At 42.0% G+C, this 22028-nt stretch overlaps 1 protein-coding gene across 1 annotated transcript in view; it reads left to right on the forward strand.

Moving 5' to 3' along the window:
• Positions 1 to 21704, forward strand: part of LOC138982696 (mucin-21-like) — a 54414-nt gene extending 32710 nt beyond the window's left edge. The window contains exons 2-5 of the mRNA XM_070356025.1: positions 14602 to 14729; positions 15087 to 15159; positions 16199 to 16338; positions 19790 to 21704. Of these exons, the coding sequence (XP_070212126.1) occupies positions 14602 to 14729; positions 15087 to 15159; positions 16199 to 16338; positions 19790 to 21638 (2190 nt within the window). The 3' untranslated portion in view covers positions 21639 to 21704. The remainder of the gene's footprint in view (positions 1 to 14601; positions 14730 to 15086; positions 15160 to 16198; positions 16339 to 19789) is intronic.
• The last annotated feature ends 324 nt before the right edge of the window (positions 21705 to 22028 follow it).

Consider the following 22028-nt stretch of genomic DNA (forward strand, 5'->3'; position numbering starts at 1 on the left):
GATGCTGAACAGTTGTAGATGGAAATGGGCGGAAGGCTTGAGGAGTTAAAACAAACACCTGTAGATACCCCCTCTCCAAACACGTACCTCTCCCCACCCACCGTGAACCTTTCTCCTCTCCTCTTTTCCGAAAAAAACACGAAACAAAGAATGTGTGCATTTTTAGTGCGAAACGGGCACTCACACACACACACTCACGCACTCACACACACACACACGCACACGAACGCACCACGCGAGTACGCACACACACACACACACACACACACACACACACACACACACACACACACACACACACACACACACACATAAGAAGACTCCGCCTCCCCTCTCACCCGACACACACGGCAAAAAGAATGAAGTTTCTATTTGTCAAAGCAAAAAACTCAAACAAAAACAGCACATAAGAATGCAGGCGGGGGACGAGGCAGCGTTTTCGAAACACAACAGACATCACAGATATTTCTGCTCTGTTTTTTCTCGAGCTGTCTGTTCGAAACTTCATTCTTGCGACAGCGTGAGCCAACACCTTCATGTCGATACTTTGTGGATTATGCACGCTAGAAAAAGAGTATGTCCACCTCCAAGACCGAGTAGTATGCGGTATGCACGACCCGCAGCAACGGGCGTGCTTTTTGTGAAGAAAATATGGGTGTGGAAAGTGGGGTTGATATCAGAATAAAGGGGAGGAGCCCAAGAAAGATATCTACTGTTTTTATATTTAGTCAAGTTTTGACTAAATATTTTAACATCGAGGGGGAATCGAAACGAGGGTCGTGGTGTATGTGCGTGTGTGTGTGCGTGTGTGTGTCTGTGTGTCTGTAGAGCAATTCAGACTAAACTACTGGACCGATCTTTATGAAATTTGACATGAGAGTTCCTGGGTATGAAATCCCCGAACGTTTTTTTCATTTTTTTGATAAATGTCTTTGATGACGTCATATCCGGCTTTTCGTGAAAGTTGAGGCGGCACTGTCACGCCCTCATTTTTCAACCAAATTGGTTGAAATTTTGGTCAAGTAATCTTCGACGAAGCCCGGACTTCGGTATTGCATTTCAGCTTGGTGGCTTAAAAATTAATTAATGACTTTGGTCATTAAAAATCTGAAAATTGTAAAATAAAATAAAAATTTATAAAACGATCCAAATTTACGTTTATCTTATTTTCCATCATTTGCTGATTCCAAAAACATATACATATGTTATATTCGGATTAAAAACAAGCTCTGAAAATTAAATATATAAAAATTATTATCAAAATTAAATTGTCCAAATCAATTTAAAAACACTTTCATCTTATTCCTTGTCGGTTCCTGATTCCAAAAACATATAGATATGATATGTTTGGATTAAAAACACGCTCAGAAAGTTAAAACAAAGAGAGGTACAGAAAAGCGTGCTATCCTTCTTAGCGCAACTACTACCCCGCTCTTCTTGTCAATTTCACTGCCTTTGCCACTGACGATGCTACGAGTATGCGGTCTTGCTGAAAAATGGCATTGCGTTCAGTTTCATTCTGTGAGTTCGACAGCTACTTGACTAAATATTGTATTTTCGCCTTACGCGACTTGTTATTCTCTCCATCCCTCCCCCATCTCGCCCTCTCTCTTTGAGTCTCAGTTCAATATTACTTTAAAATTACTTCGCCCGTTTTATCAGATTTGTTGCATTTTATTTTATTTTATCAACTGCTCTAGTTGTAACTGTTTTGATATTATTTGCTTGAGAATCCAGGGCCCAAGAAAGATACGTACTGTTTCTATTCTCCCCATCCCTCTCCCACTTTCGCACTCTCTCTTTGAGTCTCAGTTCAATATTTCTTCGCCCGTTTCATTAGATTTGTTGCATTTCTTTGTTGTTGTTGATCGACTGCTCTGGTTGTAGCTGTTTTCATATTTTTTGCTTGAGAATCCAGGGGTATAAAACCTGTATTTTTGTCCATCATCCATGGCTGAAGACTCTGCATGACAACAATGAAATTAGAATTAAACCGTTGTCTATTAATTAATGATTTCAACATACAATTGTTTAGACTAGAAAAACAAAATCAATTTTCCCAAGCCAAGTCTACTGTCACAGAAGAACTACTTAAAGATTAATGTAATTTTGTGGCAACTGGAATATTTATTTTATTTTATTTTAATATTGGACATTGTGTCATTTTAAGGCCAGGCTAGAACAGAGTAGAAAAGAACAGGTGTGGAGATAGTTGTGGAGGAGATGAAGACAACTCTGGAAACCCGTGAATAGGATGAGGAACTGGGTTTTAATGTTCAAATTCCATTACTTTATAATCCTGTTGCTGGGTAATTAAGTTTGCTTCCTCCCAGCGGAAAACTAGCAGCAACAAGAGTCGCGCTACCCGGGCCAGGTGTGTGCGTGTTTACGTGTAATCAACCAACTTCTCTAATGGCAGAATGACCGAGGTCTTTTACGTGCCACAGTGGTGACAGGGGGGTGGTACATGGATATTGTCTCTGAGTCTGCACGTAAAGTTGGCCTGTGTCCGTCCGTACCTGGATTCCAATCCTCGGCCCAAGGATCACAAGTACAGTGCTCTACCAACTGAGCTACCAGGCCCCCATGGCTTGCATGGAAGTTCATTGTCAAACAAAACATCCTCAGGAAAACTGGCATCTTGTAAATAATGCTCTATCTTTTTAACACCCTTGTTTTGTTGTATGAATAGGAAAATTAGCTTCCGAGAAGATATCTCCTAAAATGTTCTGCAACACCTTACTTTATCGCCTTATGAATAGCGTATCGTTGAAAACGCCGTGTCTCTCTCTTCCTCCGCCTGCCTGTGTGTGCCAACAGTCCGAAAAAGCCAGGTCAAAACAACCTTGGAAGGTGTAGATTGTGAATATCGTTTTTCAGTAAATAAGATAATTTATGTTAGTTTAAACATTTATTCAGTTTTAGTATCGTGGCATACAATATATGACATAGGGGATCCAAACTCAAGCATAAAGCTTATGTTAGCGAATCCAAAATGAGAAATGTTGCATGAAGAGTGAACAGTCAGAAGAATTGTGGACCTCAGTTGTCACACGCTTGACATAGAAAAATTAACGTAAATGTAAACACTGTATGTGTCTAAATATAATAGGAAAAAATCAGGTTATATATTTCTTTCGATTGCAATAAACATACACCTTTTGACGGCCCGCGAGAATGAAAAACAAACTCACAAAATCAGAACAAGAAATGTTCACCTACTCCGCCACACAAACAATGTTAAGCTTGTATGTGTACAAACTACAGTGATTGAAAAACATCTTAGTTTAGGGTTATTCTCCAGAGCTCATGTGTACCGGTGGAAACCATGTTACGAAGGTGATATTTCGTTACTTACCTGATACATTTTAGCCATACAAATTGATTTCATTAAAAAAAACAGTGGTTCCGTATATATCCTTGGCCTGCAGAGAATCAGAAATACCTGCACATTTCTTTTGTCTACGTTCAGTAAATTACAAGGGTTTAAAAGTACATCACCTTCGGATGCCCGGTAGCTCAGTTGGTAGAGCACTGTACTTGTGATCGGAAGGTCGCAGGTTCGAATTCGGGCCGGGACGGACACGGGTCAACTTTATGTGCAGACCCAGAGACGGAAGCCATGTCCCACCCCCGTGTCATCACAATGGCACGTAAAAGACCTTGGTCATTCTGCCATAAGTGCAGGTGGCTGAATACACCTAAACACGCAGACACCTGGGTAGCGCGACTCCGTTGCTGCTAGCTTTCCACTGGGAGGAAGCGACCCGAATTTCCCAGCGATGGGACAAAAAAGTAATGAAAATGAAAAAAAAAGAAAAAAAGAAAACATGGAAAACAAAGGTTGTGACATGGATTTGAATACTAATAGCACTTACCAAATAATAAGACACAAAATAGACTATGTTTTTCGTTCCATGCTTGTATCATGATCTAACTGGGGTATTACTGAAAAAAGCAAAGGGAATACATTCTAGTTACCATTTAATATACGTTATAAATGTGGTGGAGCGCATGCGGGTGTTGGCAATTAGAAGCGAGAGAGGGAGAGAATACACAAACAATAAAAGTTCGATGAATGCATTGAATAATGTTCTCTGTCCTCTTTTATTGCATAACACTCACGCACACAATCACCAAGCATTTAAAATAAAAGTTAAAAATAGGTTCGTCAGACTAATGCTACTTTTCCAATAAACACTTTCAACACTTAGTCTGAAAAAGGTGGAAACACATACTCCGCACTCAAATCAAAAGTAGCTTGAGGCAAATCTCTACTACGAAAAAGTTCTGTTGCCACAACACTATAAAGTCACTAGTGTGTGCTCTACCAACACACAACACGCTCTAGAAAAACCCACGGTAATGAACACTATAATAAACACTACCTAGAAGAAAAACACTATAATAAACACTATAATAAACACGCTAATAAACACTACCTAGAAGAAAAACACTATAATAAACACGCTATCCCACTCATTTAAAGGACTGAAAATGCTTGTCGCAACATGGTACACAGCTCTGGAGAATATCTCACTACCTTGTTGAGATGTTCGACCCGACGGGCGCAGTGGCGTGGTGGTAAGACGTCGGCCTCCTAATCGGGAGGTCGTGAGTTCGAACCCCGGTCGCTGCCGCCTGGTGGGTTAAGAGTGGAGATTTTTCCGATCTCCCAGGTCAACTTATGTGCAGACCTGCTAGTGACTTAACCCCCTTCGTGTGTACACGCAAGCACAAGACCAAGTGCGCACGGAAAAGATCCTGTAATCCATGTCGGAGTACGGTGGGTTATGGAAACACGAAAATACCCAGCATGCCTACTCAACGAAAGCGGAGTGAGCTGACTATGCTCTCAGAGTATAGTGTGGGGAACCCAAATGGGCAAACGAGCTCACACGTAACCAGAAAATTCTGGAACGCTGAAGAAGAAAGATGTTCGACCATGCCTGTAAACACTAAAGCATGTTAAACGCAGTTTGACCCACATATGTGACCTACGATGGGTGAACAAACAGGGCTCGCAACCTACTTTTTGTCACCAAAAAGGTAGACAATAAAACGCACGCCTGTTACTGTGTTAATTTCAAAAGAACATTTAGTACCCGTGAAAAAGGTTTTCACACTAAATACGTTTACTCTGACACGCACACTCACGAACGGTTTTCCCACAGTTTGAGACTATATGGTGTATTGTATTCTATCCAACATTTAAACAGTTTTTCTTTCTGATCATTCACCGCGCTATGACTAGCCTTGACCATTTAAAAAAGTGTATGTTTTGTTTGCTTTTGTAGTTTAAGTTGTGAACTATGCTCAAGCGAACTCGGCCTTTTTGTATTACCAAGTAATTTATATTTATTTTTTTCTGGGGCGTCAGATGACTTTTTGGTGTTTGTTTTAGGACCAAATTCTTAGCCAGAAAACACGTTCGTGGACTTTGAATGTTATAAAATGATATGCAAACGAACTTATTCTGACATTATATGAAAATGTCATGCGTGTCACAGTGGCTAACGTTCTTATGCAATCCGCATCAAAGGAGTAATGCATGACACTAGAAGCGTATTGTTCTAAGGATTGAAAAATGTGTCTATTCATGGAACTCCTTGGTTTACTTACGTTCTGCCCTCTTCTTTTCTTGTCCTGTCGTTTTGTGTCAACAGAAACTGTTTAACATGCAGCAGACGCCCAGGCTTTGGGAAAACAAAGAATGCCCACGTGAACATGCACGAGGAGCTTACATTGTAGACGAAACATTTGATAAACTGTCCACTTTGGGCGACTAAGGAATACAAGAAAGAAAAGGGGGATAAGACAGAACAGATATACATAAGAAAAAAAGCTTTCGAGACAGGCTTTCACACTTTTCCATTGATGCAAAAAGTATATAGTCTTTTCAGACTTCAATTGAGCACACTAAAGTGTTATAACGCTGTCTTGCAACAAGACAGTAAGACAAGTGTTTTGAACTTGTTTCCATATTTATCCTGCACAATCACCATCACCACAACCACCACCACCACCACTCACCAACAACCCTCCCCGCCCCACCTCCTCCTTTTGGCGTACTCTACAGTACACCTACAGTATAAAAGTGTATTCTCTTATTGAAACATTCGATTTTGACAATAAAAGGATTGCTTTTCGGAATATTATCTCCGAGCTTCTGTTGCGAAAGTTCACTGTTGTTGAAATGTTGGGACCACCGTTGTATTCTACTAAGTAGGTTCTTTCATTTGTATTTCGCAAAACTGAACTCTAAATTATTGTTGAAATATGCATTGGAAGGGAATTAATGAATGAATATGTTTTCCGTTCATCTGTGATATAAACACACAGAGATATACAAAAACAACCGTGTCAGTTCAGCACACAGACACCCCTCCCCCCGCACACATTTCTCTCTCTCTCTATATCGGTCTGCATATGTACCTCTCTCTCTCACTCTATTTTTCTCTGTTTCTCCCTCCCCCCATCTCTCTCTCTCTCTCCCCCTCTCTCTCTCTCTCTCTCTCTCTCTCTCTCTCTGATTCTGTCTCTATATTTGATTGACCCAGTCCTGGATTCATCGGGCACCCAACAGAAAGACTATATGTTTCTGTCGCCGTCTGTGTGTGTGTGTGTGTGTGTGTGTGTGTGTGTGTGTGTGTGTGTGTTTACGTGTTTACGTGTGTGTGTGTGTGTATGTGTGTGTGTGTGTCTCTCTCTCTCTCTCCCTCTCTCCCCTTCGCCGTACACAAGAATAGCTTACTCAGATTTCAGTCAAGAAAGATAGACGGGAGGATACCAGACAGTGTTGTCACGGACTAACACTTGCAGTGTGTGGGTCTGGGCGTGGAAGATAAAAGTTTGGCAGTCGTTCCTTTTCATGTTGTAACCACTGCTTGGTAAATAATCAGAAAAAGTTGACAGTGAACTGACTCACATTTCTGTGCTGCTCTTCAAATAATCAGAAAAAGGATGATAATTTGAACAGAGTCTGATTTCTTCGACCTCAGTCAACGTTCCCTATTGACCGTCAGTGGCGGGGACAGTTAGTGGTTGATCTTGGACAGGCAAGGCAAATCCAAGACAACCGAAACGTGCAGCAAGCCCAGTTGGTCAAACTTGCGAACGAGCCCCAAAGTAATCTCCCAGCATGCCTGCGATGCGCAGGGGACTTCACTCTGCCACCTCTTCCGCCGTAGTTGTGTTTGGTCGCTTGTTCCACAGTGGTGGCATGTTGCACTATCGCTGTTTGGTTGTTTGGTGATGGGAAGTCGGTGCATGAAATAGTTTGGACAGTGAGAAATAAAAGCTAAGAGACGATAGTGGTTTTTGTGTCTTGATAAAATATTTGAAAAAGGGCGGGGTATGTGTCGAGGTTTTGTTTGACATTTGCGGCCATAGTTCCAGATGAGACGAGACACTGCTAAACAAAAAATCAGCAGAGAGTTTATTAATTTTTTTTTAAAGGTTTATGTACATGTTTAAAGGAGAAAAGGGTCATGTTGTAATGCTGAGTTGCCAAAGAGGGTTTTTACTTTGTTTCTTTGGGGTCAACGTTTTTTTTACTGGCTGTTTCTTCATTGTCTCTTTGAAAGAGTTTTCCAGACACGGAGGTGTCCATTAAGGGCGGTTTAAATAGTTCACCGTGTCATCTAGCATAAATATTGTTTTCTACTGTTCCTGCTGCTTCATCTTTGCCAACTAATGCCAAGGTCACACACTTGAGGTCGAGATGCTAGACGATGCATTAGAAAGGGCGTCGGCGCAAAGTTACGGAGGTGACAGGCAGATACTTGGCACTGAACCCCCAAAGGCAATCTTAGAGTGAAAAAAGGGCAGTGCTGTGTGTTCTGTAAACACATTACGTAACGAACTGCAAGTCTGTGTCTTTTCAAAATGTTGGGTCAAGGATAGAGATGGGTATTTAATTGTATCCCTGTGTCCACGGCCAATGTCATTAAAAGGGCACGATCGCCCCGACCGCAAAGGGAAATGGGTGTTTAAGGTCTTAGTCTGGGTGGCTTAACCGAAACGCCTTGCCTTTCCAAAATGTACACAGGCTGAGAGCAGGAAGGCTCTCTTCCAGCCGTGAGAATTCCAAGAAAAAACGACCTAAGATCACGTTGAAGGTCATATATACGTCTGATTTGTGGGGAGAATAGGCCGTCGTTAAGTGTTTGTGTTGGGGGGTGTTTGAGGTCTCTGCTTGGGTGGATTAACCGAATTGCCTACCGTCAAAAACGTACATAAGAATCAAGAGCTTGCGTTCAGCCGTCACAAATGTAGAGAAAAAGAAAAAGGGAACAATGAAATAAATAGAATAATCAAGAACATCACGACGAGAAAAATCAAGGTGAAGGTTGTATCCACAACACAATACATTAAGGCGTATGTTCTTTCTATGAGGGTAAGGATGCAGTATTCCGGTCGTAAAACATGGAGAGAGAGAGAGAGAGAGAGAGAGAGAGAGAGAGAGAGAGAGAGAGAGAGAGAGAGAGAGAGAGAGAGAGAGAGAAAGAAAAAGAGAGAGAGGGAGACAGAGACAAAGAGAGAGAGAGAGAGAGAGAGAGAAAGAGAGAGAGAGAGAGAGAGAGAGAGAGAGAGAGAGAGAGAGAGAGAGAGAGAGAGAGAGAGAGAGAGAGAGAGAGATTATATTAATTTAAGTTTTTGTCGCAAACCCCTCTCCGTACAATATAATATCTACCCTTAAAAGATACACAGTTTTGAAACGAGCAGGAACGTACACATGAGATTTACTTGTATTATACATGGACATGGATCACAAGAATGCGCACGGGAGTTATAGAACTTGTGTAGGTGTTAAAGGTAAAAAGTTTCCATTGACTATGTGGCATATGCAATTATCCTCACTCTTTCTACAATCTTAAGCTTAAAACCCAACGCCTTAATTGTTCTATGACTATTTTAAATTTCATTAGTTTATGCAATTTGGCTTTGGGTAGGGAAAGTATTCTTATCAGCACTATATTTAACAGGCTAGGAAAGTAATATAAAAGGGTGTCTTTTTTGTCCAACGATTTTGTAATGAACACAATGATAACAACTTCCGGAGGCAATTTGACTTGTTCTATAAGCAACTTTCAATGGCAGCTTTACGAATGAAACCCCAATTATTAGGGCAATAACTCACAAGCTTTTTATTTTAATTTAATATAAAGGCAGCCTTCTCGTGGTGAGGATGGATCGTTGCTACTCATTTCTAGTAGTCGAGTTTATGGAAAAAGGATGAAGAAGATGAGAACGGATATTATACTAGTCGTCTTCTTTTCTTTTTAATTTCTGGAGATTCCCCCCAAAATGCCGCCGGTTGTGGCCGGAATGGGGATGGTATTGAAAAGTCAACCTTATGTCAACACTGATTTTAACAAAAGATGTGTTTAAGATTATGAACAGTAGGCTTTATTATAGGTGAAATAAGTGAATTCAAATGACATCTCAGAGCACAGCTAGCTGCGCATGTGAAATTAGTATTAATTTACTGTCTTGTTATTTCTATTGAACTGTACATGATCTTTTTCGTGGATGAGAGAATGAGTTGGGTTTAGAAGTGGTGACGACTCAGCCGAATTACTTGGCGAAATAAAACCACTGAGTAAAACAGCTGGTACAAGCTCTGCAGCCACACAGCGACAATCCTGACGCAAACAGGAAAGCAACCTATGAGTTACACAAATAATGCAGTTGTTAGGAGGTTTAGTTATCGTAGTGTCCCCGGATTTGCCCTGTCAGAATCAAGGTGTTGTCCTAGCATACCTGTGATTCAGCGTTGGAGTTGGATGGGAGTCTGAACGATTGTGGTGACCCTTTTTGTCGGGAGCGATGCTTTTGACCATCCTGCTTGGGATGTGTAAGGGGAAATCTTTAGTACTCGTAGGAGTGGGGTTGACTGAGATTGATGTTTAAGGCGTGAGGTTTAGGTAGTGTTGTGTAGTCTGATGTTTGCAGAGGCGAGGGTGATGGGTCGGGGAGGTGTGTCATCGTTTTGTAGGATGAGAATGGGCCGATGGGTGAGAGAGGTTATTTAAAGCTGCAGATGTTTGCGGTCTCTTACACGTCTTACGTCCTCTGTCTCTCTTTCTCACACTTATTCTCCCTCATGCGCGAAAACATCTTGCATGCAGACCGACCCCCCTTCACTCCTCTTCACATTGCAGCCCATTCTAAACCATTTTGTTCTATTTTAAGTTAAAAAAACCATTATGATCATTGACCATGATGTGCAGGAGTTACTCACATATGAAAGTGCAATTAATGGACTTTAGCCAATTTGCTTTTCATTATTACTGTTTGTTTTATAAATGCTTTTAATTTTTTTTATCTGTAAGTATACGTGCATATCTATTTTACAGAATCTATGAAATAAGCTGGAAACAGCTTCTTTATTGTGGAAATTTTCTAGCAAGGATGATACATGGCGTTTTGAGTGGCAAAGAAGAAGAATGAGCTGAAATAATAGAATCAACTAATTATTGCACTTTTTTCGCCAAGTATATTGACGTCTTATTTGTGTGTAAAACATAAACGTATAATATATTTAAGCTGGTAATAGCTAGACAATTGTTTTATGCTTTTTTTCCTGAGAGGATAATCAAAAATCTTGTTTGCAAACCACAAAAAAACAAAAACAAGAATAAGCTTATATTAGCTAGTCAATTGTACTTTTTGTCGTAAAAAAACACAAGTTTGAGATAGTATTACCGCGTCAATAGTCGCATTTGTTTTGCAAGAATATTATCATGCTGGTGTTGTTTGTTTTTTAAAACACAAGCACGTGAGCCGTTTAGCTGGTATTAGCTAGTCAATGGCAAGGGAATGTGACTTTAAAAATACGCTGACCCGGCCTCTGTGTGACACTGTGGACATATCACAAACACACAGCCTTTTCACTTATTGGCTTGGTGTACATTATCCTCATAGCAACCCAACTGTGTGACGTCATGTGTCAAGATAAAGTTATTTTATCGCATTTGTCAATCATAGCGTACAGAATGTCACTCTTTAACAAAACAAAGTTAAAAAAAAGGCGAAATAATTTTTTTTTAAAGTTGAACAAAGAAAAAGATTTTACGGCAGTCGAGAAGCGGTTTTGACAAGTTTGCACAGAAACAAACACTCATGTTTTCCATGTGGAGGCTTACTGAGGAAAAAAGCAAAAAAGCAGCCCCTGTTTGGCGTTGCACAATGAAAGCTTGTGCAGCCATATTTGTCAAAACGTTGAAAAGCAGCCGTTGTGTGAAAAATTCAAACACAGCTTTTGCTTCTCATTGTTTGGGAAGCGGAGATGAAGAATACGCGAAAGATAACTGGATGCTTTTTCTGACGTGTGTGGTATGTCGAATTGTGTGTATGGTTGAAGAAATAGGAACATTGGTTTCTCGGAGAGAGGCATGTTTTGTGGCGTGTTTTTGTAATATGGCGGCTGCGTTCAATAGCTATGACGTCAGAAAGATTCGCATGAATGCGAGAGCTGCACGAAGACATATTTGCTAATTGAAACGCACTTGATAAAGGGGAATAATTGAGATTTGTTTCTGGCTGAGTGGTATATGTCTTTGTCCACTTCTGTTAAAAATAAAAACTCTCTCTCTCTCTCTCCTCCCCCCCCTCCTGTTTCCCTTCTTCCCAACAAGGACAGACTTGTTAAAACATGAGCCGCAGTTGACTTTCGCAAACCAGCACGAAGATAACCAAATTGTATTCTGAAAAAAATGAAGTAGATGTAAAAGAAAAGTGCGTGAATTGGTATGGTCTATCTTGCTCTTTTCTCAAGTAAAGACAGTTGTTCTCAATCTTCCCCAGCCTTAATTTTAGATGCTACGGAGAGAGAGAGAGAGAGAGAGAGAGAGAGAGAGAGAGAGAGAGAGAGAGAGAGAGAGAGAGAGAGAGAGAGAGAGAGAGAGAGACAGAGAGAGAGAGAGAGAGAGAGAGAGAGATGGAGAGAGAGAGAGAGACTATAAGTTGCGTTGCGTCTGTTTGTTTCTGAAACTGTTGCTGTCTTAACTAAGTATAAGATTATTTTGTCATGGATAAACGATCACTGGAAGTGAATTAAACTGTACACTAATCGTGTTCTTTTGTCCACCTAACTACTAGTGTCTTTCTTCTGATTGCAAGATAGCAACACAAAAAACACACACTAAACCCACACCATTTCTGGTACTTCTTAGTTGAGTCTTGAAGGCATCATTCTGCACTAACTTTTAATGGTTAAGCCTCTTCAAAGATGATAAACACGCACAGTTGCGGTGGTCTAAACGATGCCCATTTTTTTCTTTCTTTTTTAAACCTTAAGACTTTTATACGAGGGAATGCTGTTGGGTATGTTTGATTAATATTACAAAGCACAACGTCCGCTGTTTTATGACCTTGAACATATTCCTTTAGTGGACAAATAAGATCGGCGAAAGCCACGCGGTATTGGTTTTAATTACCAAGGTGACTTATTGTCATATCCTTTGGAATTCACGTGAATGCCTACGCCAGAATACACATAAAATCATGTTGAAGAATATCCTGTAAATCCTCTTGGTAAACATTGTGAGATCTATTCCTGGGGTAGGACCTATTATTAGTTCCCTGCTTCTTAAAATCTTTGGATAAGGAGGCACTGTAATGCAATACAGAAATACTTTCCCCAGATGTGTATGAGAACGGGCGGGGATGTAGCTCAGTCAGTAGCGCGCTGGATTTGTATCCAGTTGGCCGCTGTCAGCGTGAGTTCGTCCCCACGTTCGGCGAGAGATTTATTTCTCAGAGTCAACTTTGTGTGCAGACTCTCCTCGGTGTCCGAACACCCCCGATACCGTGTGTACACACAAGCACAAGACCAAGTGCGCACGAAAAAGATCCTGTAATCTATGTCAGAGTTCGGTGGGTTATAGAAACACGAAAATACCCAGCATGCTTCCTCCGAAAACGGCGTATGGCTGCCTAAATGGCGGGGTTAAAAAACGGTCATACACGTAAAATTCCACTCGTGCAAAAAACACGAGTGTACGTGGGAGTTTCAGCCCACGAACGCAGAAGAAGAAGAAGAAGTATGAGAACAATGTCTGACCTATTTGTATACGATGCAGTTTTTGAATGATAATGTGCCTTTTGTAAATATTGAAGATTAGCATACATGTAGAGATGGATGTCTCTCTGCCTAATAACGGCATGTCTTCATTTAAAGTCATCTTGACGAAGTCAAATTATTTTTGAAATGTATAGCAAAGGAGAGCCGAAAAAATGTATAAACGGATGGGAGAGAATACGAGTTTGCCGTTTCAACATTTAGAAAAGAAAGATCCCAAGCGTTAAAATGTATATGAAAGGATGCATATTAGCATAACAACTGAAAAAGAAACGAGTTCTGACGTTGCTAGCCTTGCCTCTGACAGGTTTTAGCTAGGATGTTTGCGTTATTTTCTTTATCTGATCTGGTTATTTCTTCATCTTAGCAGTAGAGCTAAATCAGGATTTGTCTCCTTTGTTGTTTGTGATGGAGAGCGTCTATTGTTGTCAAGTCTGCTCATGCCATGTCGGTGTGTGAAGGACACACTTTGTTTGCTAGATTTAAGAACGTGTCTTTTTCTCCAAGAAAACCCATTGACTTACATACACTATTAACACTTTCTATCTTTCCACCATATGCGGTTATGTGGATAAAGACGTGGTATATTCCTGGGAAATTGGCAACATTCGGGCATTGGCGCTTGCATTTTTTCGTGTAGTAACCTTAGAACCCTCACCCCGGGTTTTTTTTTGACGAACTGAGAAGTTTTGAAGACCGTTGGATAAACTTTTTTTCGGACTTGCATGTGGTGCCTTGTCCGTATATAACTCAACTCTCGAATTTCTGATACAGATTGTACTTCGGAACTTGTGCAGCGTGCTTGACAGTGCATATTCGCTAAAAAAAAAAAGAGAAGAAAAAAAGAGAAGAGTGTTATGGCTACGCTTGTTCTAGACACATAAAGAAAGAATGAAGCCATGTATATGGTGGTACGGTTGTGTGTCACGTCTGACTATTCGAGTTTGGTATTTGGTATTTGGTATATCTTATTGTCCGAGTGGAATTCTCTCAAGGAAGTTCGGGCTGCTACCCCTGGGGATAGTGTGCAGCGACAGAATCGCGCAACCCGTATTCTTCTTCTTTTTCTTTCGTGTTTTTCAAAGCCTGAGACTTTCGCTGTGACCTTTGGATCTGTATCGTGCGCATGCGTGCACACTCGGGTGTTCGGACACCGAGGAGAGTCTGCATACAATTGACTCTGGGAAATAAATCCTTGCTGTACGTGAGGGTCAAATCCACGTCTATAGCTACACCTGGTTTCAAAGCCAGCGCAACTACCGAGCTCTTAGGACCAACATGCCTATATTTGAACAGGTGTTGGCAATAGGCAACGTGTGTTTAAGGATGTGCTGCTTTATGTGCATTTACGGTCCTTTTCCTTCTGCTAGTGCCACCGATGACTTAGAAAAGGAGGGGTTATCCGTCTTTTTTGATAATATGATGCTCAGTATCCATGTGCTATTTCCACTATCAATTCAGCAAGCAACCGAAATGTAGCATATTCTATAATTGCTCTCGTGTGTATGTTACAGAAACATTCGGCCTGCATCATGGACCTTGCACTGCTTGACCTAAAGGGACCCAACTACGGTGTAGATGAACTCTGCGTTGCTGGGGGCAACAGGGTCACCATTGTCATCCGCTGCTCTTCAGGGTCAAGGTCAGTAAATACAGATGTTCTCCCATTACTGCTACTGCTGCAGTTTGGTGTTCTTGGGGGTCTTACGTCATCTCTTATATTGTTTCTTGCATGTTCTGTTTTGATGTTGACACTAGGATAGGGCTGTGTTTATTTTAAGTCAAACTGTCGAAAATTCAGTCGATTGTCGTAGTCAGTGGCAGATCCTTCATTCGGCACGCTTTTACGGGTGTACGTGTATGCGTGCGTGCGTGCAAGTAGGCTTATGTGTACGTACATGCGTGTGTGTGAGATTTCATCAATATGTAAAAGTGTCTACCTCTTGCATCCTGTTTAATTTGAACTTGTATTCTAACATCGTATGATCTCCTTTTTCAGATACTCCAGCCAAGCTTCACTGAATCCTTGCATGGAACATGAACCTCTTGTCTCTCTACAATACGACGGAGCGGTAAGATCTCTTCAAGAATTTTCAGATGTGTATATGTGTGCCCCCTCCCCCTCCCCCCAGCGACTCCCTGTTCCTCATTAAAAACTAAAAAAAAGAATAAAAAAAGAATAATGATCGACTGCAAAAATGAAAAGTAAAACGAAATGTATGTCTTTCGGAAGACTGGTTTTTCTTCAAAAGTAACGCAAACGGCCTTTCTCTACAGCCATACAGAAGCATATTTTCTAAAAAAAATAAAACCATGTAGATCTTGTAAACAAAAACAATACCAAATATACAAAACATTATCAAATGTTTGTAGGTGTGTTATGTTTGAGTATTCAAGCTCTTCACTAGCTAGCACACTTCAGGATCCAGTCACTTAATCACAAAATGCATTTAGTTTAGTGTCCTTGCTTTAAAGATGGACCATGGCTTGTGCAAGTAAACGCCTCTGCACAATTTTCGTAAACACGAAGAATGTGTTTTGCTCCAAGCCATCATGTCGTGAGGCTTAAATAAGTAACGGCACCATCTTCCCTAGCGTTGGGAAGAATCTTTGCAATGAAGTCACCAGATATACTTGCACATGATGCAGTATCACTGTCTCCTACTTCACTTTCCTATCCGACTGCGTTTAGATTCGAATAGTTTGTTTGATTCGAATATAGTTTTATATAAAGTTTGATTTGACCTGACTCAGTACAACTTGGATTGATCATTTTATTTTGTGTTAATTTAACCCGACACTTTAACCCGAAGGTCTTCTTTAGTTTCTGTTTTATTAAATGTTCATTTTATCTGATTTTGTGCCATTTTATCTTATTTGATTTCACTTTATCTTGTTTCATTTAATGTCATCATCATCATAATAATAATAATACGAGAATTTAAAACGCGCATAATTATATCTCACCACAAAGCGACTCAAGGCGCACTCATACACATTCTTTCGCATTAACAACTCATGCACATTTAATTTCATTTAATTTCATTTCAAATCTCATTGTATTTTACATGCATCATAATTATCTTATTCTATTTCCTCGTCCTTGTGCAGAGTGGGAAAGAGAACAACGTGTCTTTACTACTGTGGCTGAACATGGGCCACGACGTGGTGGATTCCGCAAAGCACAGCTTCGAGCCGTCCATGGACATCTTCAAGTCTCACAAGATTGTCGGGGACCTCAGAGGAACAAGGTGAGGCTACACTTGTCTGATCATTTCTTGAGGCAGACGGGTCGATGCGTTGATTGAAGTACAGTGGAACCCCCCTTTTAAGACCCCCCAATTTAAGACTTCCTCCCTTTTAAGACCCTGTTTTCCAGGGCCGGACCAAATGAGTTGTAAGGGGGGGGGTTCCTCCTTTTTTGGGGGGGCAAATCAGCGAAGTGACGAAGCCACAAGCGCGCGCCTGCAAAGCAGGCGCGCAAACTAGGGGGGTCCGGGGGCATGCTCCCCCGGAAAATTTTTGAAAAACGGTTAAAATCTGTGCAATCTGGTGCATTTTGGGCCTTGTTTTGAGGGTTAAGAACAGCATTGTTTTGGTGCTAAAACTAGTAAAAAAAAACCCCACTCAAAGCAAGGTACATGCTTTTTCCAGGGGTGGGGTTCCGGAACCCCTGGAACCCCCCCCGGCCCTGGGTCCGGCCCTGTTTTCTAAGACTTTTTGTTCATAATCTCTGTAAATTTACCCCCATTTTAAGACCACCTCCTTTTTGAGACCTGAATTTCTCAGATTTGTTTAGGTCTTTAAAAGGGGGGGGGGGGGGTTCCACTGTAGTGGATAACTGAAGGCTGAATGAATGAGTGGACTCTCTCGGCCACAAGAACGAAGGATCAAACAAACGGCTGGAGAGAGAACAGAGAAGAGATTGCTGTGATGTCTGTTACGCTTCCAAACCGCTGCTTTTTATATTTAGTCAAGTTTTGACTAAATATTTTAACATCGAGGGGGAATCGAAACGAGGGTCGTGGTGTATGTGCGCGCGTGTGTGTGTGTGTGTGTGTGTGTGTGTGTGTCTGTGTGTGTGTGTGTGTGTGTGTGTGTAGAGCGATTCAGACTAAACTACTGGACCGATCTTTATGAAATTTGACATGAGAGTTCCTGGGTATGAAATCCCCGAACGCTTTTTTCATTTTTTTGATAAATGTCTTTGATGACGTCATATCCGGCTTTTCGTGAAAGTTGAGGCGGCACTGTCACGCCCTCATTTTTCAACCAAATTGGTTGAAATTTTGGTCAAGTAATCTTCGACGAAGCCCGGGGTTCGGTATTGCATTTCAGCTTGGTGGCTTAAAAATTAATTAATGACTTTGGTCATTAAAAATCTGAAAATTGTAAAAAAAATTAAAAATTTATAAAACGATCCAAATTTACGTTTATCTTATTTTCCATCATTTGCTGATTCCAAAAACATATAAATATGTTATATTCGGATTAAAAACAAGCTCTGAAAATCAAATATATAAAAATTATTATCAAAATTAAATTGTCCAAATCAATTTAAAAACACTTTCATCTTATTCCTTGTCGGTTCCTGATTCCAAAAACATATAGATATGATATGTTTGGATTAAAAACACGCTCAGAAAGTTAAAACAAAGAGATGTACAGAAAAGCGTGCTATCCTTCTTAGCGCAACTACTACCCCGCTCTTCTTGTCAATTTCACTGCCTTTGCCATGAGTGGTGGACTGACGATGCTACGAGTATACGGTCTTGCTGAAAAATGGCATTGCGTTCAGTTTCATTCTGTGAGTTCGACAGCTACTTGACTAAATATTGTATTTTCGCCTTACGCGACTTGTTGATCTTCTGCATTCTTTTCTGCTGTCTTTGTTTGATATTTATTTTTGCAACGACAATTAGACAATTTTGTTTTAGGGGGAGGAGTCTGGGGAAGGAGGGTACAAAGTCGTGCTTATAGGATGTAAGGTTAGGAAGGGGGGGTGGGGTGGGGGTCACACTTAACATGGCTGAAGAAGTACTGTTTAAAAAAAACTCACGCAAAATCACGCTTGCAGTTAAACAGATAGTCACAAGGTTGCAGAGTACTATTGACCCGATAAGGCAAGGGTGAGCGTAGGATGGCCGATATGGATGCCAAGTTCGGTTGTGTTAAACGATCTTCATCCAAAAAAACTAGAACGACTGAAATTGTAGTAAATGAACAATAAGCTCAAATGTAAGTAGTACTCCTATAGCAGCAAGGAAAAACCCACCACATGTAAAAAGTTTGCTTTAGATTATTAGTAACAATCTTTATTTCTATCTAATAATTTTTGTTAAGGGTGTTAGCATTATTTTAACCTTGACTGTACCTGTACGAGACGTGTTCTGTGCACATGTAAATACATAACCACACTTAATATAAGCATAGCTTGTTGTGTGGTCCCAAGTTTATCTTTTGTATTATATGTCACCCTATGTTATCAGAATAAAATCATGTTTTATAACCAAAATGTGAGCAGCTGCTACATCGTAATCAACCCCACATATACCTCTTTCTTCGTTCTGTGTTGCGCACAAACAACACCACTTTACAACATCCGGTAGGCTTCCTTTCCCCCATTAAAAACCTTACATACAACGGAAGAAGGTCAAAAGAATCAGGCTGTTTTGATAACCGAAGCTGACAACACCCCACTCAAAACATCATTTTAAGAGAAATGGATCAGCAGAAACTTAACAGAATTACTTCATTACTACACGCAAGCAGCCTCCCTTCGTTACATTTACACAAATTGCACACTCTGTTCATTACTGAAACCCTCAACTACAGAACAGTTATCGGCTTTAAGGCAGCTGACAGTCTCCAAAAGCACAGAATCTAGGTCAAGGAAATTAGGTCAAGGAAGAGCGGCAAACAGAGGCATTGTTCCGTGTGAGATCATCACATTCTTGCAGACGACAAAAGAACACAGCGACTCCCCATTGCCAGGGTCGTTCGAACAGGTTAAGAGGCGTTAAGAAAGCGGGGAACCATACCTCCCAACAGAGGGTCAAGGCTTTGCCGGGCGGTGATCTTTACCTGTGAAGTCTGACCACAAGGTAGCACGCCATGTGTGTTCGGAGGTCTCGGACAAGTGTGAAATAACGCGAATTTGCGCGAGAGGTTGCCGATAACATTTGAAAGAAAGGAAGCGAAGATGAGCAGGTTGAGGGGTTAGAGGAATTCCAGCGACGCTGGTATCTGTCCTTTCCCTCGTGAAGGCTCGTTTTGTCAGGATCGAAGGTCTCGGCGTGTTGAATTTCAACAGCACAGGGGCGACAGTCAATAATTATCATGTCTTCAACAAGCAGAAGGGTAGCATCATCTTTGCTGATTGAAGGAATGTCTCTATTTGATAAGAAGGCAGGACGAATCTGTGATCAAGTTTGCAAGAAGAGGATCTGTGACATCGGGAAGTTTTTGTGCACACTTTACAAATGAGAGAGTCTTTTTGTTGCTGGTTGCTGAATGAAGTTGAGATACTCATTCTTGAGATACTCATAGGTATTTGTTATAACTTATAAATGCTTCGTTTTTCTTTTCACATTCTGTCTTTCCTCATATTTATTCACTACATGCCAATAGCTTGATGAATTTGTTGCAAGTTAGGTCCAACAAATGTAGCCAGAATCTCACTAATATATTCCTATTTCGCAGGTTCAACTTTGCTATCGCTCAACGATGCGGGATGGACGGCGATGAACAAACAGACAACTCTGTCCAGAAGACCGTCAACCACCCGTGGCAGAACGATGATGCTGTCGCTCCTTTGACGAAGAACACCCCTCCGAACCTTAGGTCGGAGATGGCCGAGCTGCCCACCGACCGCCACCGAAGAGAGACGGAATTTACTGAATCTACAACGCCGGTTTCTGAAGGTTTCTTGCCCACAGAGCCCACGGAGAACGAGAAATATGACGCTGTGATGAGGGAGACGGAGGAAGAGGAGGAAGAAGAGGATGTGATGGGGGAAGTTGGGGAGGAAGAGGTAGAGGAAGAAGAGGAAGAGGAAATGTCCGACAGCGAGGAGATCGTCGAGAACGCCATGGAAGAAGACTTCGTGGGAGAGGAGGGTTTGGCCGAGGGTTTGGCGAGTGTTGAAGAGCAAATCGGTGAAGAAGCCTCGGAAAACTATGTTGTCGCCTCGGAAGAGAACGTGGAGGTTCAAGAACTGGAAACGGCGACTTCCGGGGACGGAGGTCTTTCGGCTGATGCAAGCATCAACGACAACATTCTGAGCAGCGGGGCAACGACACCTAGCGATCGCATGACACCCTCAGACCCCACTCTGGTGCGTCTTGCTGGAATGATCGCTAAGGCTCGCGCCGCTACCACCGCACCTTCCACGACTGTTGCTCAAACTACGGCTGCTGTCCCGGAGTCTACTGCAGATCCGTCAGAAAAGATGGAGGGTAGTTCTGAAAATAATGGACTCAAGCGCGTTTCAATGCCGAACAAGCTTCTTCCTTCGGCCTCACCTTCCGCAGCAGAGTCTGCTGACAACAACAGGTTCAGTCTTGACACCGTTGACCAATACAACGACGACAACTTTGTCATTGAGGCCAGGCAGCTCACTCTCTCTCCTTTTTCCGAGGGCACCTATGACGCGACTGACGAATACGGCGAAGAATATGACGTCACCGGTTCTCTGGATGTGGACAACGCCACTTCCTCTCTTTTCGGCGGTGTGGGTTCCAGTACTGTTACCTCTGAAATCCCAGACTTTGATGATGCCACAACCGCAGCAATGGACGAGGGAAGTAACGATGAGAACAGCACCTCATCTTTGCCAAACCTCACGCCCAAACCAACCCCTATCACTACAACAACCACCACCACGCCTCCAACCATGCAGCACTCCGCGTCTGGTAGCCAAGGTAACAACAACAGTGATTTTCAAGCTTTCGGTTCCGAAAGTAGTGCCATCACCACAGCCCTGCCAACCACGTTCACTCCCACTGATGAAGAAGTGACATCAGCGGCCAGTGTTAAAAGCATCACCGACGACAAGACGATCGTCACCCCTACCACCAAAAATCAGGACAGCAATGCCACTACAACTAGCTCTGACATCGCTCAAACAACAGCACCCTCAAAAGCAAACCAAGATTCTAAAATGACCACCACAACAAAAAGAACACCAACGGTCAACCCCGACACTGACAACTCCACCACCACAACATCAACACCGCCCCACTCACAGCCAGACAACGCTTCTCCCAGCACGAAAAAGCAATCGGACAACATCTTCACCCTCCCGACTAGAACGACAGTCGCGCCCTACAACACCACTCTGATGATGGGTTCCAGCGGCAACAGCAGCGGTCTGGCGCTCAACCCGGACATCAGTAGTGCGGAGGACGACGCCTTCTGGCCCATCGTCGCCGCCCTCGTCATCGGCATCCCCTCCATCATCGTCTTCGGCATCGCCATCACCGTCATCCACAAGCGGAGGTTGGCCTCCCCGGCCAGACTGCGGGCAGCCAGCATGTACCCTTCGCTGTAAGCACCCGCCCTTCGCGGCCTGCTTCTACACTCGTACTGTGTATTCCGCACTGCACTCTCTGCACAGGTAACGCTGAACTATATGCTGCACTAGTTGTTAGCTTGTGGTGTGGTGGTGGGCGGGGGTGGATTTTTATTTTTATTTAAGAATAAGCTTTAGATTTCTTGAATATTTCTACCTTTAGTTTTGCATCCGTGGGCTACAAATCCCATGTTCACTCGTTTTATGTGTGCTTGTCCGCAGAAATTCGCCCAAAAAAACGGCCTTGAATGGCGGGGGATTCACATTTTTTTCTTATACTAGTTGGTGTTTTAAACAAATATTGGGGGGGGGGGGGGGCGGTCTGCACTAATGACTATTGGGCACAGTTTTTATTAAGTGGGCGGAGTT

This window comes from Littorina saxatilis, linkage group LG1 (genome assembly GCF_037325665.1).
Source record: "Littorina saxatilis isolate snail1 linkage group LG1, US_GU_Lsax_2.0, whole genome shotgun sequence".
In the NCBI taxonomy this organism is placed as follows: domain Eukaryota; kingdom Metazoa; phylum Mollusca; class Gastropoda; order Littorinimorpha; family Littorinidae; genus Littorina; species Littorina saxatilis.